Below are 25,683 nucleotides of genomic sequence, written 5' to 3' on the forward strand. Positions count from 1 at the left end.
CCATTATTATTAATATAATCGAATAGCTGAGTAGTCGCAAACGAACACATACTAGTTGTTTTTTTGGTGCATTTATTTCAAATGACATGTTTCGGGCTCTGCCCATCTTCAGATTTTCTGGTGTACACAATATAACAAATAATTAGTTATACAACTTTTTAAAACACCAAATGTTGACAATAAAGCGCAAAATGGAACTAAGTGTCAGGACACGACCACAATACATACAATTTCATAACAAAAATAACTTCGACAGTTTGTTCTCTATTTATACATTCAAGAACCAAAAGATGTGACGTAATTTAAACTTGGAAAATGAGAACGTTGGTCGTGAGGTCTACTGTGGACTCTTTTAATGAAAATGATATTGTAGAAGTTAAAAAGTTTCCTCTTATTAAATATGCCAATGAAATTAGATCAAAGGTGGTCAATAGTGACGTCATCTTGCACGCAAGTTGGAAGAAAAAACGACTTATAATGATGAATCCTAAAATGCCTATTCATAAATCCCAAATTTAGCTATATGAAATGCAGATGCCTATACGCCCAGTGGTGATTGCCTGGCAAAGCCCCAATTTTTTTGTTAACAGGAAATATGATTAAGTAATTATACACATTTCAAAAAGTATATTCATTGAAGAATAGTTATGATGTGGTACAGCATTCGAAAAACTTTACTCTGCCAAAAAATGCCATCCTTCTGTTTCTCAATATAAAAATATTGTACACAAGTATACCAATAGAAGAAACACTCGCTATTGTTTATGCATATACAAAATAGCTGATCGAACTTACAAGGCTTGCGCTTTCTTTTAATTAATTAGCGTTCAACGGAAAAACTTTCTTTCAGAAAAATGGGCTGGTTATGGGTTCAAGGCTGTCAGGGATTTTATTGGAAATATCTATTAATAATCTGGAAAATATTTTTTTTATGCCCATAGGAAATTGTGCTGAGAAAAAATCATTCTGTCTTATAGATATGTTGATGTCATTATCGTTACGGGTAATGATAAATAAACAGAACATGTATCCCAGAAATTAAAATCCATGGAAGAAAATATTAAGTTTTCGACTGAATCTGAAAAGGAAAGGGCCATTAGTTTTTTAGATATACAAATAACCAGAGAAAATTCACAGATCAAACTAGGTATTTTTCGGAAACCAGTATCATCAGATCTTATCATCCCGATAGATCCTTGCCACCCTGAAGACCAAACAATGTGGTTTTTTGTATATATGTTCCAGAGTTTAGCAAAGCGTGATATGGGCAAGGATTCGTTAAATAAGGAAATCGGGACAATTGTACAGATCGGTCTCTCAAATGGGTATGATGAAGCTAATATTAGGAGGCTAGTTGAAAAAGTTTATCCTAAGGTTTCAGCAGGCAAAATGGAACATAGAGAAGAAGAAAAGCACATCGCCTTAACGTTTTTTGGACCCTTTTCACAAAAGACTACAAACTTGTAAAAAAAGTTTAACGTTCAGTTAGGATTCCAAACAGTTAACAATTTGGGGAACTTGTTGAGGCACAGTCTAGAACCCGTGCAAAATAAATTTTGTAAAACAGGAGTATGTAAACTGAAGTGCGGATCATGTGAATGTTTTTACTTGGGACAAACAGGGTGAGAGTTCAAAATGAGGTTTTAAGGGGACATTGTATGCCCTATGCCGCCAATGTTAAATTATCGAATTTTGTGACCCATTCTCTTGGAAACTTTTTAAGACACCAACTTACAATTTTCCATAACTATTGAATGCACCTTTCTAGATACACTGAACTAGAATTATTACTAAAATTGTATTGTGGGGCACGTTATATATATTTTTTTGAATACTCAGTTTTTTGACAGAATTTTGTAAATAAATGAACACAAAAACAAAACAACTCAGGATATTTTAATTATTCTACTTCCATATGTGTTGAATCTCACCCTTGGTATGCTTTGAAAATTTCATGTCTCTACCATCACCAGTTTTTTAGAAAACGGGGTTTTATTGCAAGAAATGTAGTTCAGAAATATTGAGGTTTAAAACATTTTTATTACAAATTCTTATAAAGGCTAACATTTCTGCATCTTTTATGCACTAGAATTGCCCTGGCCCATATTGCTGAGCAGCTAATTCTGCTTCACTTACACGTAGCTCATCCAGTTGCCGCAGTCCATTATCAATGTTCTGTCCAAACCTTATCCCTAACTTCTCCAGATCCCACGTCTTTCATAGTTCCCACTATTAAAAGTTACTACAGCCCCAGACACTGCTAACGTCAGAGTCATAAGGCCAACAAATACATTTTTAGGCACACGGAACCACACAACATTATTGAAAGCTAATTCACATTCTGGGTTTTCCCATGTAAACACTTGTTTAGTAGCTCAGGATTTGCCAAATCTCTGTAAATAGGTTTGATTGCCTCCATTACTGCCAAAGGAAGAGAATGTTTGTGTGTAAATCCATGCAGGGTGAAAGAAAATTCAGCTTGCCTATATTTACACCAAGTATTTGGTGGTGGTGGACACCAAGAATGATATGGTTTTTCATCTGTTGATATCCGATGAAAGAAAGTGTTCCACACAGCTCTTTTCATCTTCTCTAAATTGTCACAGTTATCTCTAACAATAGCCTACCCTTAGTCACTTTATTTACGTATAAAAAGCAACAGAAGTTAGCTTATTACAAAAATAGCCGATAATCACACTACTTTCAGCGAAAACTAGTATCAGAAAGAAACAACTGATTTGTTTATTCGTAAAGCCAGCTTCTGAGACGTAGCAATAGGCACAAAACAAAGCAATTCGCAGCCTTCTAGACAGTATAGTTCCAAAGATATGAATGCTCAAATGTGGCAATACATGCGTAGCTGCGAAATTTGACAGTCACACATCAACATTCGAAATATTATTTGAAGGTCTCATAATTGTCTGACTTTAATGTATTATATACCAAAATATTCAGAAAAATCCACAGTACATTATGGAGTAGAAAACAGAAAATGTCAAATTTCAACGAATTTCACATACAATGTCCCCTTAAAGAACATGGATACACAAGCACTGGTAGTGCATTAGGTTTCTATTTAAAAGATGAATGCCATACATCAGCAGAATTAGAAAGTAGCATGACAATTCTGCACTGAGACAGGAAGGGACACATTGGAGAGCAAATCATTAGTGGTTGGTAATTTTTTTTTTAGTATTTTTGACGATTTGTTGTGAGAGTCACGTGAAAACTTTGATAACTTTCGTAACATTTCTGAAATTGAGTATACAGACAAGCACTTCTCCCTTTACTATTTTTTTATGGCCTACAGTGGTTAGTGAATACAGTGTTAGTTAGGTTTATCAGTGATTCAGGAGGGAAACATCTTCGGAAGCGCAACGGCATATCAGAAAAAGTCCTTCTGTAATTATGATACGTTGCTTTTTTCTAATGCAAAAGGAATTTTGAACTTTGAAATGTACAGGCTCTTATGTACTACTCTGATCAGTGAATCAAGACAAATTTTTCTGTAATTTTGATACGTTAACCTTTTAAGACAAATAAATATTTAAATATGTTGAAAGGCACAATCTCATGCACATATATTACAGTGATGCTTCTTTGATTGTGCTTAAGTGCAGGCAGACAATCACCTTTTCCTTTTTTATTTTTTACTTGCAGCCATAATAGAAGTATTTTTGTTGTCGTTTTTTACTGTTCTAATGGGCAGTAAACATTTTGACTTGTGGGTAGCCGCAGTAATAAACCACAGGATGGGTCAAATGTCTTAATATTTTATATTTGACAAACAGTCCACAAGTGTAATTGCAAATCTGAACAAATCCGTTTGTAATCTTCGACGATTCATCTCTTTCCAAGTCAAAATATTTTTTCAACGATTTTCTAATATACTTTTTTGCACTTTGTACTACTGTGATGTGTATTTTAATGTGCCTTTGTGCAGGCATAAATGTACTTTTCGTTATTATTGGTTATTGTTTTAATTTTTTGGTAAACATTTCGGCATTTGCACAGCCGCAATGCCGTAAGATGGCGCCCTTATGCACTGCTTGGTTCACCTAGCAGGTGTGAGCGCACTGAAGTAGCAGTTTTTCGTAGTCCTTCTCACTACCAGCATTCCACATTCCAAATTTAAATTATATGTCAGACATTTTGATTCGTGAATGTATGAGTCAGGAACAAACTGTCAAAGTTATTTTTGCTATGAAATGGTATGTATTGGTTCTGACACTTAGTTCGATTTTGCGCTTTCTTGTTAACATCTGGTGTTTTAATAAAATGTATAACTAATTATTTGTTATATTAATTACACCAGGAAATCTGATGATGAGCAGAGCTCGAAAAATATCATTTGGAATAATAGCACCAGAAAACAACTAGTACTTGTTTGTTTCGACTACTAAGCGTTCCTAAAATCCAGCCAATTACTGAACATAACAAATAGAATGTGCCACTTGAATCTCCTAAAAATCCAGCAACAATCATTCCACATGCTCACGTAAACAAGGATTCAAAGTATTGAATTTTCTCACATTGAGAAGACCGAAGAAGCTACCTGTTTTAGCTGCTAAAAGCGTTCAACAGCCTAGATCGTATAAATATTTCGTTGTCTAAGACAGCCGGCTTCGAGAGACTTTGCTCTCATCTTCAGGTCTTAAAAAATCTTTTTGTTATGAAACGTGCTCATTTTACGTTGAACCTCACGCCCAGTTGTCAGGTGGATAAAAATCAGCACATTGCAGATGGTTTATCATAAAGAAAACCCTTTTTTAATATGCTAATTTTTATCCACATGACAACTTTGTGTGAGGTCCAACTGAAAAAGAACACATTTCATAAGAAAAATATTTTTTAAGACCTGAAGATGACAGCAAATCTTGGCGAAAATCGTTGTCTTAAATAAGGCAATATTTACATCGACAAGCCAAAACGTTATGACCACTGCCCATTGCGTTGTTGTATGACGCCTGCGGGCACGTGACGCGATAATAAAAGTATGTTACCTGTGCAGACACGGACGGGGACGGGGGATCACCCTGGCGAAGCTATGGGCTGCAACTGGAGAAATCCACTGAGATAAACGACTTTGACAATGGGCAGATCATCATTAAGCAGAACCTATGAAATAGTATCTCGAAAACGGCGAAGCTGTCGAATGGTCACTTGCTGCTTTCCTGAGCATGTACGGAAAAGCCCGCATCTCGTGGTCGTGCGGTAGCGTTCTCGCTTCCCACGCCCGGGTTCCCGGGTTCGATTCCCGACGGGGTCAGGGATTTTCTCTGCCTCGTGATGGCTGTGTGTTGTGTGATGTCCTTAGGTTAGTTAGGTTTAAGTAGTTCTAAGTTCTAGGGGACTGATGACCATAGATGTTAAGTCCCATAGTGCTCAGAGCCATTTTCTTGTACGGAAAGAGGTAGAACAGTGAGACTACCTCTAGGCACTAAGTAGTTGGACGTCCACAATTCTTCACAGAACGTTGGTCCGGAGGCTTGTCTGTTCCGTAAAGTAGGGCAGATTGTTATCTGTGGCATTTCTGCTGAAAGAGCACAATGCTGGTGCACGCACAAGTGTTTCGGAACACTCTGTACATCGTACATTGTTGAACATGGAACTCCGCAGCAGACCAGCCCTACGACATAGTCAGATTGAAGCGGGCATAGGACCGTCGGAATTTGGTCGTTGATTAACGGAAACGTGTCGGATCGTTAGTTAAATCACATTTATGCTACAATCCCCTCGATCCCCAAACGCCGTGATCGAGGTGAGAGGCGGCTCGAAACGTGCAGCGAGCCACGGAAGCAGGCTGGTGGTATCGGTATTGTGCTATAGGAGACTTTTTCCTGCGCTTGCATGGGACGTGTGGTGGTAATCGAAGAAACGCTGACAGCTGCGAACCACCTGCATCCCAACATGCTTGATGTCTTCGCTGAAGGCGATGTCATCTTTCAGCTGTATAATTTTCCGTGCTACAATGGTTTGAGCCTCATTATAGCGAAATGACACTAATGTTTCGGTGACCAAATTCTCCAGATGTATATCGTGTGGAACCCAGCTGGATCGAGATCAGAGGCGATCATAGCGTATGCAAATCAGCTAGTCTTTATTTACGCAAATTACGTGACCTGTGAGTAGACATCTAATGCTATATAGGCCTACGTTCACAAACCTACCAACAAACTGTCGGATCCCTAATGCACAGAGTCAGTGAAGTATTTCGTTCCAAAGACGGGCAAACAAGCTATTAAGCATGTGGTCATAACGTTTTGGCTCATCAGTGTAAGGGATCTAGACTGTTGAATTATTTCAGAAAGTTTCGAAATAGTTAGAATGACAGTCCAGTTCCGTCCATCTGTTCGGCGTCAATAAGTGTGGGAGAGTAAAGGAGCACAGCCAGCACATTGTGAAACCATTCGGATTTGCGGACTGGGCCCCAGGCTACAGAGAGAGAGTTGCAACGTACTTGTTCTGCAGGACGACGACGACGTCATCCTGAGGCGTGAGGAAGGCGACGCTCTCGACGTCGGTGGAGTTGGCGTCGGCGTCCATCTGGAGTTTGACGCGCCTGGATCCGCGCGGCACGAAGCGCGAGAAGTGCGCGATGGCGTAGTACATGGGCTGCTTGTAGAACTCGTCCGCCGTCGCGTTAGCCACGATGGACGCGTCCGCGGGGTTGCTGCTCCAGTTGGGGCCGCCCTCAGTGTTCACCACCATGTTCCAGTCCTCCCAGCCTGACGTCCAGTGGTTCGTCACCTGCGCAACACACAGAACGCACCTCACAACGGAGACCGTGACTGGCTGCAGCCCGTACCCGCATTACGGCAATAGGGGCTCCCAGCCGGATGAGGGCACAACTGGGTGAAGAGGTGCCCTGCTGATCATTGTCTAGCAATAACGCTTGTATTTGTATCATGCCTGCAGTTTTATCGGAATTGGTTGGGTTCGTCTTGAAAATCAACCTGAGTTGCGCACATCGTAACACATCGAACACGAACTAAAATAGTTAGTCCTAGGCGAAGGGACGCCGGCGCAGGTAAAACTACAGCTGCCGTCGGTTTTCAGAGGGCTCCAACCTAACTTTGATACATTCAGTTCACAAAAAATATTTATAAACAAAGAGAACCTTAAGTGTTTCGTTTAATGAGAGAGACAGTCAGGTCAGTAAACGTACAGTTCATAAAACCGTAATAACAAATGTTAAAAGGAATATTGTCTCTTACATAAAATAATGTGTGGACAAAAAACAGAAACTGTCGATGTTTTACAGTTTCAGTTCATTTCGTGAGACGTTTTTAGGCTTACACGGCCATCACCTTGTATGTAAATGCACAACAGAATTAAAGGATCACGTTTTGGAAACCCGGTAATTTACACCCATTGCGACGCTTAAGTTTGAAATTTATCTCACAAGTGTGTACAATCTTCGTGCGTAATGGTGCAAAAGCGTGGCGCCCTGCGACGTCACTCTCTGCCTCCACAACGCCTGAAGCAGCAAGATGTCGCAACACGTGAAAATATGACACAAGTTCAGATGACGTGTAAGGTGGTTTAATTACGTCACATTGGCACCAAACGTTACCAAAGTCTGCCCAACGCCACGGTGGACAGATCACAAGATGAGAAGGTTTTCACACCCCATTTATCCACATTTCACCCTTTGTTTTGACGGCTCTGTGATGGAGGTGAGAACCACAAAGTCCAGCGTTGAAATCACGCAGTTTTCTTACGAGAGGCCGAGCAAAATATTTTAGAAACACCGCCGCTCAGAATCTAAACCCTTACAGAAGAGTTGAAATGTCCGAGGGCGTCAGCAGAGTCAAAGGTTGTCAGGAAAGTCTTCTTGTTGATGATCGCACTCCCAACCACCGTTTACGACGGCGAAATGTGAGGAAATCTACACCCCAGGGAAAGGGGTTGTTTCGTTGAGGTCCTTTATGCCACCCCTCGAGACCTTTTCGCTTAGGCCGGCATGTGTGACCGAGCGGTTCTAGGCGCTTCAGTCTGGAACCGCGCGACCGCTACGGTCGCAGGTTCGAATCCTGCCTCGGGCATGGATGTGTGTGATGTCCATAGGTTAGTTACGTTTAAGTAGTTCTAAGTTCTAGGGGACTGATGACCTTAGATGTTAAGTCCCATAGTGCTCAGAGCCATTTGAACCTTTTCGCTTAGACGCCGAGCGGCGGTGTGTCTGGAATGTTTTCTTCGGCCACTCATAAAAAAACCTCGTGATTTCAACGCTGGCTGAATCACAGAGGCGTTACGAGGAGGGCTAAATGTGGGCAACAGGTGGTGAAATGACCTTTCGATCATCTGATGCGTCCACGGTGGCACTGGGAAGAATTTTTGTGGAATTCGGTGCCACTATCACGTCATTAACCCACTTCACAAGTTAAGTAAACTACTGAGCTGTGGCCTTTTCTTCGCATGTGTCAAAACAAACTTGACGTTTGAAGCATCATAGGACGCAGCGCTTTTGCACCGTTACGCAGAAAGATTGTACGCAATTTTGATCCGAATTTCAAACTTATGCGTCGCAACGGTTCGGAATCACCTGGTTTTGAAAAAGTGATCCATTAATTCTGTTGAGCAATGTATTATACATGGAAGAAAAAGAGAGAGAGAGAGAGGGTGAGTGAGTGAGTGTACGTGTGTGTGTGTGTGTGTGTGTGTGTGTATGAGCTAGTATGTTTTTTACTCCTTCATGCTGAAACTATTGGACTTTTTGGGATGAAATATGGAACGCTGAATTAACATGCAGGCTAGCCTGCGTCTACCTACTTATCACGGAAAAAAATGGTTCACATGGCTCTGAGCACTATGAGACTTAACATCTGTGGTCATCAGTCCCCTAGAACTTAGAACTACTTGAACCTAACTAACCTAAGGACGTCACACACATCCACGCCCGAGGCAGGATTCGAACCTGCGACCGTAGCAGTCGCGCGGTTCCGGACTGAGCGCCTAGAACCGTACTTCAAGAGATTGTGGGGAGTGAGAGGAAGTGGTGGAAAATAAGTGTAGTTCACGACGCGCTAATACCCATACATTATTCGTATAGTATTTGAGAATAAGAGCATTTAGTGTATTGCAACAACCTTTTCATCTAATATTAAACCTTCATGGAACTTTTTCGAACTGACAACCCCCACAAAATGATGAAACGAAAAAATTCTATAGCATAGTAGATTTTAGCTGCTCATGCAGTAAAACTGCCGCATGAATCATGACGTTATAGTTTATTACTTCTTTACTACCTACAGTATTCGTGAGACATCTTACAGGCAGTTTTATCGTATACCACTGAATGTAGCAGCAAAATTAATCACTGTACGACACATAGTTCAATACGTACGAAGTCATAAACATTCAGCTGAGTGAAAACGTACCTACCCTGTGAAGTGGACTAAAGATGCAGATATCTGTACAAATACGTGTGAAATCTCTTAAATAAATGCGTTATATATTTGACAATTGAGTATGTGGACTAATCCGCTGTTAAAAAAGTAATCTCGGAACGATTTCTACCTAATTTGGTACACATATTTGTTATGCTCTGGAGGGGAAGACTTTGATGGTAAGGACAACCAACCTCCTATTGGGTTGTACGTGCTAACGTGGAGAGAGAAGATACGAGGAGGAAGTGGACAGAGAAACGAAAGAGGAGGAGATGGAGAGAGAGAGAGAAAGATAGAGGGGAAGGAGGAGGAGATGCACAGAGAGTGGGGAAGGCGGAGACGGACAGGGGGGAGGGGGGATCAACGCGAGAGGAGGTAGAGGAGCTGGGCATAGAGAGGTTGGATTGGGTTGTCTGGGGGAAGAGACCAAACAGAGAGGTCATCGGTCTCATCGGATTAGGGAAGGAAGTCGGCCGTGCCCTTTCAAAGGAACCATCCCAGCATTTGCTGGGAGCGATTTAGGGAAATCACGGAAAACCTAAATCGGGATGGCCAGACGCGGGATTGAACCGTCGTCCTCCCGAATGCGAGTCCAGTGTCTAACCACTGCGCCACCTCGCTCGGTTGGGCATAGAGAGGGTAGGAGGAGATGAGCAAGGAGGGGGGAAGAAGGAGATAACCCGAGGGGAGCTTCAGCAGGTGGTCAGAGAGGGGGAGGAGGAAATGGCGTAATAGATCATTGGAATAAATACGTATCTGAGCATTTCCTTTTATAAATAACTGCTTAGCAGCATTTACCACCACGGTTCGGAGGTAGTCACACAATAACTATCGTCCTTAAGAAGGATAAGTAGTGATGAACAACCTTGAAAAGAATGCCATACGTGAAGAGTATGATGCTGGAGTAAATGCCATTTGTGGCAGTGGAATTGTGACAGTTGAAAATATATAAGTAAATAGAAAATGAAGTAAAGAAGGTGACATAACCTGAAAACTTTAAATACTGAAAAAATTATGTGTATGCGGTGATAGTGGAGGGAGGGGAGAGGGATATATGTTGTTGAGTTCAGTTTATTTCAGATTGCTCCATATTCTGTTGTTTATACGTACTTCGCCCCTGCTTCACTAGAAACGAATGTAATTCTTGATACATAGTTGCAGCTTGTATTACATTGCCTTTAATTTGTGTAGTATTTACAATAGTTCAGCTTTAGCTATTTAGGTGTAGTTGAGTTTATTCTTGCTCATAGTTCATTCTGCATTTTACAGTGCTAGAACCCAGATAATTCACAAAAGAACATACCTGAGAGTCTCCATGACAGTACTGAATTGTAACTAAACGTCATATTAAACTGACAAGCACGGTGTCACCAAAATTCAGTTTATGAAATGTGTATGCAAACTGCATCTTTTAAGCCAACTTTTCACACGTCGACGCTCAAAATATTGATCATTCAGCTAATCAAAGCTACATACTGGCGAAAGGAAAATCCGGAGACTCGAGTCTTCATGGTAGGAAGCAGATGGCAAAAATTACTCTACAGCCGAGCGTCTCCGCAGCCAGGAGCCGTCGCGGGACGAGCGTCTCCCGAGCAGCCGCCTCTTTCAGCAGAGTCGCTGAGTAGGCGACTCAGGCATTTTCCCAGCTGAACTGATATTAGCCTCAGGTGCCAGCTGTTTGTACGGAACCAATGACTGATTTTGCAGCCACTTCTGCCTCCACCTTCAGGTTAATATTGTAGAGATCCAACAGCAACTGCGAGACGGACTGTAGGTAAAATCAGGTCATTTTTTTTATTGATGTTCTGTAATTCCAAGCTTCATTCTGAAGAATTGCCTGTTGCTCTCCCTTCAATATGCTATAGACTTAGCCCATAGATACAAACGTAGATCCTTCTGTTGTGCTTTGTCCATCTGCTCTTCAGCAATCACGGTACAACTTCCACGAGTATAGCTGCTTTAGCCCTATATAAGTTCAATTGAATCAACTTCCTGATCCCTTCTCCAGACTTGCCAAGGTATTCGCGTATATTGTCAACGTTTGTCGAACCATTTATCAAGTATTTTGATGTAATCAGTTGTTAATCGTGATTCTTGCTTAATTTTACAAATAAAGAATTTCTTTATCATTATTTTGGAGAGCCAGGCAGTGCTCAAGTATTGTTCATTGCAGTTATTCTATTCACAGTAGTAAATGCATACTAAACGAGACCACAATCATTAGGAAAAAAGTAGGGCTACTCTTGGAGCCTTAGGGTAGACATTCAGAATCTCCTGCACAAACCATTTTTCAAAGTAGAACATGCAGGCACCTGTTGGAAAAGGGATAGAAATTAAAAACATCATCGCTGAGAGGTAGTGCTGGCTCCCACACCTGATATGTCAACGTAATTAACAAAAAAGACAGATGTGTTCATGGATGGAGAAGAGAAGAAAATAACATTACACAGAAATTTACGACGGCAAAGATTTTCTTTGCAACTGTGATGAATATAGTTCAGGATCACTTGGACAGCAAGCTCACCAGGAACGTTCAAATCCCCACATCCAGTAGTATAGATACACAAGGCAGCATCCCTCAGGGAAATCATGTCCGTAATCGCCTAATATGGCGCACCAGAACCACCTGTAATACATTAATATTTCTTCCCTCCTTCCCTCTAAATCTGTACGAGTGGATTTGGATTCGAACTACGCTCGACTTGGATGTGAACTCTGTACCTTACCCTCGTCTGCAGCTAGCTCGGTTCACAGCGTGGACCGCTAACAAGCGCTCGAAGAATAATACCAACACTGGATAATAAGACATGTGGACGTATAAACTTGTAAGACATGTCCTTCTAATTATAAACTGGTATGAGGCAGGACTTTGAGGACAGATAGTTAAAGAGATTCTTTCAATGTTTCTTCACTTTGGCCACAACATATCATTTAAATCCAGGTCTCACTAAGCAACTTTATATATCACGTATTATGAGAACCATTGTGGTAGAAACAACACGCGACTGTGTATCAACTAGTTCATTTTCTTTTTTCGTCGTATGATCGTCTTTATGTCTGTAGATATGTTTGTGAAGTATTCTTGATGATGGCCTCTACGAAAACACTGTTTTAACTCAATTCTCACGTATATGTGCACTTAGTCTTGATATGAAATGGTGGGACATTGCAAAAAGATATTTCGCTAGCTCATAGAGCGAGAAACGACGTAAATTTACGTAATGGTGATAGCAGAGAACGTCAGTCGCTGATATGGTGGAGTATTCACATGATGCGATCCTGAGTATCCACATGACGTGAACCTCATAGCGCATTTCTGGGACACGAATCTTTCTGCACATAGAAGGATCGGTCAGAAAATAATGGCTTCTAATGTACTTCTCGCTTACATAACCACTGTTCCTATAATTGGAGTGTAGCGACGACGACAATGTCTTTTCTTTAGCTATTCGATTGTGCTAGATTGGAGCTCTGTAGCAGTGAATGAAGTAAAACGTGATGTCCAGATTTGCAGGTTGGCCACAATTGGACATATTGCAGTGTTATGCAAAACGGGAAATTGTTTGTCCATAGTAAGACACACAATGATGCGGTTGTAACAACGTTAGTTACAGAACAACAAACAGCAACTCAACCAAGCATAAAGGTACATAGGGATGATTCGGCTGCCCTTACCGATGTCATTTTATGTATCCCTACGTGACAGAACATTGGTGTTGGTTAGTTCGCTCTGCAAATTGTCAAAATATCGCAAAATAATTCATAAACTATACGAAGACATCTTAGACCTATTGTGCAAATTTTATTTATGAGACTGCTTTAGCATATTAACGTGGCGAGAAATACATTATTTTTTTCATTTCACTATATACTCGAATTTTGTTAATTCAACACTTCTAATTCATATAACTCCTGTCAGTTCTGTTGTAAAACCCATTCTATAAGGCAAAATTTCCGAACGGTTTGCGAAAGATTAGGTGCTGTAAAAGGAATAAACTAAGAGACAGCCAAAATCTGTATGAGCACATAATTACACACTTTGATAAGTATGGTAGAAATAAGGTATAACTTGGATCCAAAATACCCTGTAGCTCATGGTCAATCTTCAGTTGTATTTTTTACAATATGATTCCGTTTGTTAAAAGTTGTCCAAAGCCATGAGAGGCAAGTTATTTCGGTTACGTTGCTGTTGCCCATCTCGATAATCTACCTGATAAAAGCGTAATTTGGATTGCATAAAACATCACCAGGGGCAGCTAAATCACCCTGTATGTACAGTAAAGTAGATAAAAAGCAGCAGTGTTGTATCTCAATGAGGAACCTGAAGCTTCTAGCACACAACAAGACCACGCAGATGAACAATTGTTCAAGTTGACACTGCACTTGGTAGTTATGTACATAGTTGAACTGCTCATAATTGGATGGACCGTCAATGGTATACAGTCATTGTAAAGAAACTTCTAAAGAAAGAGATACCTGCATCACAGGTGTAAAACAAAGCATAGAGCTGTAGACAGAGAGATGCTAAATGAAACCCTTTTGGCTACCAAGAGAGCAATGCGTAAAGCCTTCAGTGGCTAACGTTGGAGGATATTGTCAGGTGATCTTTCAGAAAACCCAAGGAAATTCTGATCGCGTGTAAAGGCTGTTAGTGGCACCAAAGTTAGTGCTCCATTCCTTGCGGATGAGACCGGAACTTAAATTGAGAGTATCAAAGCAAATGCTGAAATGCTTAACTCCGTTTTCAAGTGTTCCTTTAGAAGGGAAAACTCAAGAGAATTGCCCAAATTTAATCCTCGTAACACTGGAAAGATTAATGACATAAGTATTAGTGTCAGTGGTGTTGAGAAACATCTGAAATCGTTAAAATTGAACAAAGCTCCAGGGCCTGATGAATCCCTGTGGTTCTATATTGAATTTGCGGCTGAGTTACTCTCTCTTATCCCCTGAAAATGAAACCATGTCCAGTATTTAAAAGAAAGCACAGCTCACAACTCTTTACAAGAAAAGTAGTGGAAGTGATCCATACTGCTACCGTCGATTATCTTTGAGACATAATTGTTGAATAACATATTCTGAGAGCAAACTTAACTAGACATTTCAAACAGAACGATCTCCTGCATGTCAGTCAGCATGGGTTCCGTAAACAACGATCACGTGAAACCCAACTCGCACTTTTCTCGCATGACACACTGAAAGCTTTGGATTAAGGCCGTCAGGTAGATGCAATGCTTCCTGATATCCGAAAAGCCGTTGACTCAGTACCACATCTACGCTTATTATCAAAAGTACGATTGTATAAAGTATCAGGCGAAATTTGTGAGTAGATTGAGTATTTTTTGGTAGGACAACATAGCAAGTTATCTTGGTCGGAGAGCCATCGATAGATGTACAAGTAACTTCAGATGTGCCCCAGGGTAGTGTGTTGGTTCTTTTGCTAGTCATGTTGCATATTAAAGAGCTTGTGAACAATATTAATAGTAAGCATAGAATGCAGTCATCTGCAATGAAGCACTGCCAGAAAGAAGCCGCATAAATATTCAGTCTGATATTGATAAGATTTCAAAGTGATGCAAAGATTGGCAACTTGCCTTAAATGTTCAGAGATGTAAAATTGTTTACTTCACAAAACGAAAAAGACGTAGTTTTCTCTGTCAGTAATATCAATGAGTCACTATTGGAATCGGTCGCCGGCCGCTGTGGCCGAACGGTTCTAGGCACTTCAGTCCGGAACTGCGCTGCTGCTACAGTCGCAGGTTCGAATCCTGCCTCAGGCATCGATGTGTGTGATGTCCTAAGGTTAGTTAGGTTTAAGTAGTTCTAAGTCTAGGGGATTGACGACCTCAGATGTTAAGTCCCATAGTGCTTAGAGCCATTTGAACCATTTTTGGGGTCGGTTAACCCATAAAGATACCTGGGTGTAGCACTTTGTAACGATTTGAAATGGTATGATCACTTAGTTTCAATCATGGGAAAAGCAGGCGGTAGCTTCGTTTATTGGTAGAATATTGGGGAAATGCAATCACCCACAAAGGACATTACTTAAAAATCACTCACATGAACCATTCTAGAATATTGCTCATGCATGTGGGACCCGTACCAGAGAGGACTAACAGGGGATACTGAACGTATACGGAGAAGCTCTCCGTCTTCAGGCCACAAGTGACCCATCTGGACCAACCGACCGCCGTGTCATCCTCGGTAGAGGATGCAGATAGGAGGGGTGTGTGGTCAGCACACCACTCTCCCGGTCATTATGATGGTTTTCTTTGACTGGAGCCGCTACTATTCGGTCAAGTAGCTCCTCAGTTGGCATCATGAGGCTGAGTGAACCCCGAAAAATGGCATCAGCGCATGATGGCCCGGACGGTCACCCATCCAAGTGCCGGGCACGCCCGACAGCACTTAACTTCGATGATCTGACGGGAATCGGTGTATCCACTGCGGCAAGGTCGTTGCCTTCTACGGAGAGGGGCAGCATGAATGGCTACATGTTTGTTTTGATACGTGGGAGAGTGTCACAGAGATACTGAAGCAATTGAGCTGACAGACTCTTGAAGATAGACATAAACTCTCCCAAGGAACCGGCTGTAAATTATGACTCTAGTAATAAGCTAAAACCACCTACGTATCGCTCGCATAGCGATTGTGAGGACAAGTTTTTATTGATTACAGCACGGATGGAGGCATATAAATGATCTTTCTTCCCGCGTTCCACATGTGAATGAACGGGAAGAAACGCTACTAACTGGTATAATGGGACGTACCTTCTACCATACACTTGTAGATATAGATAGATGTAGAACATGTTTTCGTGCAGGGTGATAATGATCTTTTGTCCATTTTCGAAAAGATTCTCGTGCTGACCCAAGAATAACTCTTCTTCTTTAGTATCGCTGCAGATGGCATATTTTTTTTTTTTTTTTTTTGTGTTGAGATTCTGTGAAGCCTTTTTGACATTGATTTTTGATTCAGGTTCAAATAAATGAACTCACGTGCTATCTTCTGTCACGATGCCACTTAACTGCTGCTCTGCTTCTAGTATGAAGTGGTGTAACAAGATGATGATTTTTGTTTCCCTTGCCTGTTTATTCTTGTTGGTCAACATTCATGTTACCCAGAGTGGACTAACATATAGTTAATCCATTTCCTCACTAACTGCACCTGATTGAGAGGTGGAACGCATCCGACAGCCCTGATCCGCCGATACTCAGTGGTAGGCACGGACGACATCGCTCCTTGTTGCGCCACTCCTTTTTCGGTGAGCCAGCGCCTTTCCTCCGGCAGCATCCGTAAAACGATGTTAGAGGATAACTACAATGTTACCCACTGTAGCATCTCCAGGAATCCGTTGTTCGCCGTTTCACTAATACTAATCTCGGCTTCACCGCCAAAGTACAGGAATTCCATCACAGCCTAGTGACTATTTCTCATACCTATGAGGGCAATTATGTGTAGTGCCGGCCGTTCTGGTCAAGCGGTTCTAGGCGCTTCAGTCCGGAACCGCGCGACTGATACGGTCGCAGGTTCGAATCCTGCCTCGGGCATGGATGTGTGTGATGTCCTTAGGTTAGTTTGGTTTAATTAGTTCTAAGTTCTAGTGGACTGATGACCTCAGATGTTAAGTCCCATAATGCTCAGAGCCATTTGAACCAATTATGTGTAGCGCTACAATGCAAAACACGGAATATTTTCAAAGGGTGTTGAATAAGACTGTAACACGGTAACAACTTTCTCACAACTAAACCACAATAAATTACCACTGTTTTATCCAAAATCATTTCACATGAGATTTATGATGCTTGCTTTATGATTGAGCCACAGGGGAATGTTTTGCAATGTTCACCTAATCAGTATTTCTCGGTGGCTCATCTACATCTACATCTACATGATTACTCTGCAATTCACATTTAAGTGCTTGGCAGACGGTTCATCGAACCACAATCATACTATCTCCCTACCATTCCACTCCCGAACAGCGCGCGGGAAAAACGAACACCTAAACCTTTCTGTTCGAGCTCCGATTTATCTTATTTTATTTTGATGATCATTCCTACCTATCTAGGTTGGGCTCAACAAAATATTTTCACATTCGGAAGAGAAAGTTGGTGACTGAAATTTCGTAAATGGATCTCGCCGCGACGAAAAGCGTCTTTGCTTTAATGACTTCCATCCCAACTCGCGTATCATATCTGCTACACTCTCTCCCCTATTACGTGATAATACAAAACGAGCTGCCCTTTTTTGCACCCTTTCGATGTCCTCCGTCAATCCTACCTGGTAAGGATCCCACACCGCGCAGCAATATTCTAACAGAGGACGAACAAGTGTAGTGTAAGCTGTCTCTTTAGTGGACTTGTTGCATCTTCTAAGTGTCCTGCCAAAGAAACGCAACCTTTGGCTCGCCTTCCCCACAATATTATCTATGTGGTCTTTCGAACTGAAGTTGTTCGTAATTTTAACACCCAGGCACTTAGTTGAATTGACAGCCTTGACAATTGTACTATTTATCGAGTAATCGAATTCCAACGGATTTCTTTTGGAACTCATGTGGATCACCTCACACTTTCGTTATTTAGCGTCAACTGCCACCTGCCACATCATACTGAAATCTGTTCTAAATCGCTTTGAAACTGATACTGGACTTCGGATGATCTTACTAGGCGGTAAATTACAGCATCATCTGCGAACAACGAAAAAGTACTGCTCAGATTGTCACCCAGGTCATTTATATAGATCAGGAACAGCAGAGGTCCCAGGACGCTTCCCTGAGGAACACCTGATATCACTTCAGTTTTACTCGATGGTTTGCCGTCTATTACTACGAACTGCGACCTTCCTGACAGGAAATCACGAATCCAGTCGCACAACTGAGACGATACCCCATAGGCCCGCAGCTTGATTAGAAGTCGCTTGTGAGGAACGGTGTCAAAAGCTTTCCGGAAATCTAGAAATACGGAATCAACTTGAGATCCCTTGTCGATAGCGGCCATTACTTCGTGCGAATAAAGAGCTAGCTGCGCTGTAGAAGAACCATGTTTTCTGAAACCATGCTGATTATGTATCAATAGATCGTTCGCTTCGAGGTGATTCATAATGTTTGAATACAGTATATGCTCCAAAACCCTACTGCAAACCGACGTCAATGATATAGGTCTGTAGTTCGATGGATTACTCCTACTACCCTTCTTAAACACTGGTGTGACCTGCGCAATTTTCCAATCTGTAGGTACAGATCTATCGGTGAGCGAGCGGTTGTATATGATTGCTAAGTAGGGAGCTATTGTATCAGCGTAATCTGAAAGGAACCTAATCGGTATACAATGTGGACCTGAAGACTTGCCCGTATCAAGCGATTTGAGTTGCTTCGCAACCCCTAAAGAAAATACCAAAACAGTTTTGCTGTTCATTTATATCTAGCCTGTACATTTCTTCGTATTTACCCAGTTGAAGCGAAATGCACTTAACCATATTCTTTAACGCACCGTCAGGGTTATTATTTAAGGTGTCAGTGATGTGTACAAATTACCTTCCAGTACTATAAACATGTCTAGTATCTTGCTTGATAGATGTGTGGTACGTCCATACACCGCATATGTAGAAGTACAGCGCGCTCAGACAGCGTGTTTTACCTGTATGATGTCGCTGGTGTAGTTCTCTGCCCGTTCCCACGATCCCAGCCTCACCGTCGGGTAGCCGCTGCCGAAGAACGGACCTGCAACACGGATACGCGTGGTCGACGCCTGTCAGGCATGACGTAAATTATCTATTATTTATGTCAGAACTATCAATGTGTTACTTATGTACAAGTTGTTTCAAAAAGAGCACATCTGATATTGCAAGATCGTATCTTGTGCACTATTGAAAATAGAAACATTGGGCAAATTTTAAGTTCCACATTGGTGTACAAAGTCTTTAACCCTCGAGCGGTCGCACCGTTTCTTATAACACGAGCGGGCGCGCGGCGCACTTTGTACACGTGAAAAAATAGGTTTCCTTATTATACCAAGTTAAGGCATGTATGATCAAAATCACAGTTTAATCTTAGTTCATTTAAGCAAGGAAAAAATAAACATACATAATATGAGCGAAACTACTGTTTTGTTAACCAATAATCAAATAAATAAACTCTCTGTTGCCAAGGACATGTGTTAAAGAGACAGCAGTGACGCATTCGAAGCATTAAGCAATGCACTTGCATCAGATCTCGGTCAGCTGCTTAATCGATCACTAATTACACTACTGGCCATTAAAATTGCTACACCACGAAGATGATGTGCTACAGACGCGACAGGAAGAGGATGCTGTGATATGCAAATGATTAGCTTTTCAGAGCATTCACACAATCTTGGCGCCGGTGGCGACACCTACAACATGCTGACACGAGGAAAGTTTCCAGCCGATTTCTCATACACAAACAGCAGTTGCCACGCGTTGCCTGCTGAAACGTTGTTGCGATGCCTCGTGTAAGAACGAGAAATGCGTACCATCACGTTTCCGACTTTGATAAAGTTCGGATTGTAGACTATCGCGATTGCGGTTTATCGTATCGCGACATTGATGCTCGCGTTGGTCGAGATCCAATGACTGTTAACAGAATACGGAATCGGTGGTTTCAGAATGGTAATAATACGGAACGCCGTGCTGGATCCCAACGGCCTCGTATCGCTAGCAGTCTAGATGACAGGCATCTTATCCACATGGCTGTAACGGATCGTGCAGCCACGTCCCGATCCCTGAATCAACAGATGGGGACGTTTGCAAGACAACAACCATCTGCACGAACAGTTCGACGACGTTTGCAGCAGCATGGACTATCAGCTCGGAGACCATGGCTCCGGTTACTCTTGACGCTGCATCACAGACAGGAGCGCCTGCGATGGTGTAGTCAAAGACGAACCTGGGTGCAAGAGTGGCAAAACGTCATTTCTTCGGATGAATCCAGGTTCTGTCTAGAGCATAATGATAGTCGCATCTGTGTTTGATGACATCGCGGTGAACGCACACTGGAAGCGTGTATTCGTCATCGTCATACTGACGTATCACCCGGCGCGATGATATGGGGTGCCATTGGTTACACGTCTCGGTCACTTCTTCTTCGCATTGACGGCGCTTTGAACAGTGGACGTTACATTTCAGATGTGTTACGACCCGTGGCTCTACCATTCATTCGATCCCTGCGAAACCCTACATCTCAGCAGGATAATGCACGACCGCATGTTGCAGGTCCTGTACGAGCCTTTCTGGATACAGAAAATATTCGACTGCTGCCCTGGCCAGCACATTCTCCAGATCTATTACCAATTGAAAACGCCTGGTCAATGGTGGCCGAGCAACTGGCTCGTCACAATACGCCAGTCACTACTCTTGATGAGCTGTGGTATCGTGTTGAAGCTGCATGGGCAGCTGTTCCTGTACACGCTATCCAAGCTGTGTTTGACTCAGGCGTATCAAGGCCGCTATTACAGCCAGAGGTGGTTGTTCTGGGTACTGATTTCTCACTATCTATGCACCCAAATTGTGTGGAAATGTAATCACATGTCAGTTCTAGTATAATATACTTGTCCAATGAATACCCGTTTATCATCTGCATTTCTTCTTGGTGTAGCAATTTTAATGGCCAGTAGTGTATCTCATAGACAACTGTCTCAACGTGGGATTATGTTGCTAGTTCGTAACTGGGGGTCACTTTTTTGGATTGATCGTAAATTTTTTTCGTCTAGCTCGCTTTGTATTTTATATTACTGCTGCTCACTTGGACGTACGACAACAGACTTGTGTTAATTGAAGCAATACTGAAGGAATAGGTATAGGTTTGCAGTTGTGAAAAAAATATGGAACCGCATAAAATCAGTTGTGAAAAAAAATGGAACCGCACCCGCTCGAGGGTTAGTTTAAAAAGAACTAATTTACGAGGGTATATGTCACACATGCATGCACATAAAATCTTGGGGTACCTTCTACAAGTACGTTTAGAGTCAATGTTTTCATTGATCTTTCATTAACCTCTATCGTGCACTCCACCAGACACATGAGAAAAACGCAGAAAATAGTGAAACTCCTCCCTTACTTCAGGAAGGAATGTCTGGAGATACTGCAATCGCTGCAGTTGTTAAGCGATGTCACATTTTCTCCAAAGCTGTTGGAAGGGGAGCCACACAGAAACTGCCTTTGACAATTGCCTAGGAAAAAAACAACGTTACTTTGAGATCATGTGACATTGGAGACCAGTGGGTGAATTCGAGAGATGCCTACGCTCCTTTCGGTCGTTCGATGGTTGAGACCGGCCATTGTTAAGAGATGCTCTTACGTGTACCTGCCAAGGAGTTTGTGCTCAGTCGTGTGAAAAATGAAACTTCCGGAATGTTTTTGCAATAGTGGAAACTGCCACATCCCCAACATACGTGATTCCTGTAACAATCTTCACGATAAAAGTGAACTGGCCGTAATTCTTCCGTCGGGAAACACATACAAACACATGAAGCTCTGGAAACTCTCTAATGCTCTGCTTCGTTCTCTATACTCGTATGCTGTGTCAGTTCACGTTTCCACTTAAATGGAAAGCAGCCTCGTCACTAGGCCCCTAAACATTAAACCTGTAAGGAAATTTTCTTCCACTTCCTCGTCCACAGCTAATTCATAAAACTCTACGCATTGTGTTTTGCCACTTCCATTACGGGCTTGTGGTCGTAGAATACTGTACGCTTTGAAACTAGAACTTCTCCACAATACACCAATACACGCCAGAAAGACATGGGGCCCCTTCGTGTTCCAGCACAGTTCCAAGCTACCAGTGTAGAGTTGGTGTGGCCTGCGTGCCGCAGGCAGAACATTGACGACAACATTGTTCTGTTGTGATAGTGGGTTTCCACTAACTAACCTTTATAAAGAAGTCGAGAGGGAGCATAGCCTCCTTGGTTATTTAGGATTGGTTCTAGGGAACAGAGAAGGACCACTGACAGCGATGGTGATTTTTCAAAGTAGCAATATGATATGAATTCTTTAAACACGATTATTTACCATTACACATATTTACACTCCTGGAAATGGAAAAAAGAACACATTGACACCGGTGTGTCAGACCCACCATACTTGCTCCGGACACTGCAAGAGGGCTGTACAAGCAATGATCACACGCACGGCACAGCGGACACACCAGGAACCGCGGTGTTGGCCGTCGAATGGCGCTAGCTGCGCAGCATTTGTGCACCGCCGCCGTCAGTGTCAGCCAGTTTGCCGTGGCATACGGAGCTCCATCGCAGTCTTTAACACTGGTAGCATGCCGCGACAGCGTGGACGTGAACCGTATGTGCAGTTGACGGACTTTGAGCGAGGGCATATAGTGGGCATGCGGGAGGCCGGGTGGACGTACCGCCGAATTGCTCAACACGTGGGGCGTGAGGTCTCCACAGTACATCGATGTTGTCGCCAGTGGTCGGCGGAAGGTGCACGTGCCCGTCGACCTGGGACCGGACCGCAGCGACGCACGGATGCACGCCAAGACCGTAGGATCCTACGCAGTGCCGTAGGGGACCGCACCGCCACTTCCCAGCAAATTAGGGACACTGTTGCTCCTGGGGTATCGGCGAGGACCATTCGCAACCGTCTCCATGAAGCTGGGCTACGGTCCCGCACACCGTTAGGCCGTCTTCCGCTCACGCCCCAACATCGAGCAGCCCGCCTCCAGTGGTGTCGCGATAGGCGTGAATGGAGGGACGAATGGAGACGTGTCGTCTTCAGCAATGAGAGTCGCTTCTGCCTTGGTGCCAATGATGGTCGTATGCGTGTTTGGCGCCGTGCAGGTGAGCGCCACAATCAGGACTGCATACGACCGAGGCACACAGGGCCAACACCCGGCATCATGGTGTGGGGAGCGATCTCCTACACTGGCCGTACACCACTGGTGATCGTCGAGGGGACACTGAATAGTGCACGGTACATCCAAACCGTCATCGAACCCATCGTTCTACCATTCCTAGACCGGCAAGGGAACTTGCTGTTCCAACAGGACAATGCACGTCCGCATGTATCCCGTGCCACCCAACGTGCTCTAGAAGGTGTAAGTCAACTACCCTGGCCAGCAAGATCTCCGGATCTGTCCCCCATTGAGCATGTTTGGGACTGGATGAAGCGTCGTCTCACGCGGTCTGCACGTCCAGCACGAACGCTGGTCCAACTGAGGCGCCAGGTGGAAATGGCATGGCAAGCCGTTCCACAGGACTACATCCAGCATCTCTACGATCGTCTCCATGGGAGAATAGCAGCCTGCATTGCTGCGAAAGGTGGATATACACTGTACTAGTGCCGACATTGTGCATGCTCTGTTGCCTGTGTCTATGTGCCTGTGGTTCTGTCAGTGTGATCATGTGATGTATCTGACCCCAGGAATGTGTCAATAAAGTTTCCCCTTCCTGGGACAATGAATTCACGGTGTTCTTATTTCAATTTCCAGGAGTGTATATGCGAGACATATGACCAAAAAGTTCTCTAATACATTCAGTTCAGCTGGAAGCCCACTCACTATTAATTCACTGTTATTCTGTCCTACTGCAGAAGGGCTTCACACCAGGAAGGGAGAAGAGCCACCTTCATTCTTGTTGTAATCCCTATAAGATGCAGTACCTGAGGTGCCCAGCTCAGAAACGAGTGTTATCGTTGCCACATGTTCTGCTGTCTACTGAATTAATTGCCACTTTTCCTAACTACTAAATCAATGGCCACTTGCCCTAAATATTATAGCACTGGCCACTTGGCCTAATTTACAAGAGACAAGTGCTACTAAAAAATGAAATCCGCTACACTGCTGTTCGAGACAGACTGTCTCTGCTCATCACTGTTCAATGAAACATGAAGGTGTTACAAACTTTTGTAGCTTGCTACTTATGTACGCAGTCAAACGGCCTGGAGTAATACTATCTTCTCGTGGATGACTACCTACTGCTCTATCAGTAGCTCATGCTGTCAACAAGTCTCGCTGGCTCCTGCCTCGGCTTCACTGGCTAGCTACTGCTTGGACACTTCTTTTATCCTGTTTTGATACTGACTATGGCTTCACTTTTATACGCTTCTTAAGGGTCTTTTCCACTCGGGTACAAACCCGACTCCTTCATTGTCTTTCTGGCCTTCTCGAACATTCTGTTGCCATGTGTCCTTATTTATTTCCATCTAAAGCATAGGTTAGTCAAATCTTCTCTACGATGTGTGCGGTCCCAAGCCTTCGCCTATTGACCTCCAGACAAGCGATTACCACTTGTGTGCACCTTGGTAGACAATCAAGTGATTACTCTGTGGGGAAGTTGTTTCCAAACACATCATCTTCTCAAAATATCCTCATTGGCGTTTGGTAGTGCAGACAGACTTGCTTGTACACATATTTTGGCTGAATCTTTTCTTGTTATAATACGATATATGGCTAAAATACACTCCTGGAAATGGAAAAAAGAACACATTGACACCGGTGTGTCAGACCCACCATACTTGCTCCGGACACTACGAGAGGGCTGTACAAGCAATGATCACACGCACGGCACAGCGGACACACCAGGAACCGCGGTGTTGGCCGTCGAATGGCGCTAGCTGCGCAGCATTTGTGCACCGCCGCCGTCAGTGTCAGCCAGTTTGCCGTGGCATACGGAGCTCCATCGCGGTCTTTAACACTGGTAGCATGCCGCGACAGCGTGGACGTGAACCGTATGTGCAGTTGACGGACTTTGAGCGAGGGCGTATAGTGGGCATGCGGGAGGCCGGGTGGACGTACCGCCGAATTGCTCAACACGTGGGGCGTGAGGTCTCCACAGTACATCGATGTTGTCGCCAGTGGTCGGCGGAAGGTGCACGTGCCCGTCGACCTGGGACCGGACCGCAGCGACGCACGGATGCACGCCAAGACCGTAGGATCCTACGCAGTGCCGTAGGGGACCGCACCGCCACTTCCCAGCAAATTAGGGACACTGTTGCTCCTGGGGTATCGGCGAGGACCATCCGCAACCGTCTCCATGAAGCTGGGCTACGGTCCCGCACACCGTTAGGCCGTCTTCCGCTCACGCCCCAACATCGTGCAGCCCGCCTCCAGTGGTGTCGCGACAGGCGTGAATGGAGGGACGAATGGAGACGTGTCGTCTTCAGCGATGAGAGTCGCTTCTGCCTTGGTGCCAATGATGGTCGTATGCGTGTTTGGCGCCGTGCAGGTGAGCGCCACAATCAGGACTGCATACGACCGAGGCACACAGGGCCAACACCCGGCATCATGGTGTGGGGAGCGATCTCCTACACTGGCCGTACACCACTGGTG

General features: G+C 43.4%; 1 protein-coding gene across 1 annotated transcript in view; it reads right to left on the reverse strand.

Moving 5' to 3' along the window:
• The window catches only part of LOC124776201 (lysosomal acid glucosylceramidase-like), a 175,888-nt gene that overhangs the window by 11,234 nt on the left and 138,971 nt on the right, over positions 1-25,683 (reverse strand). The window contains exons 9-10 of the mRNA XM_047251035.1: positions 19,025-19,107; positions 6,461-6,750 (exon numbers count right to left, since the gene is read on the reverse strand). Coding sequence (XP_047106991.1) covers positions 6,461-6,750; positions 19,025-19,107 — 373 coding nt within the window. The remainder of the gene's footprint in view (positions 1-6,460; positions 6,751-19,024; positions 19,108-25,683) is intronic.

This window comes from Schistocerca piceifrons, chromosome 2, assembly GCF_021461385.2.
Source record: "Schistocerca piceifrons isolate TAMUIC-IGC-003096 chromosome 2, iqSchPice1.1, whole genome shotgun sequence".
Lineage (NCBI taxonomy): Eukaryota > Metazoa > Arthropoda > Insecta > Orthoptera > Acrididae > Schistocerca > Schistocerca piceifrons.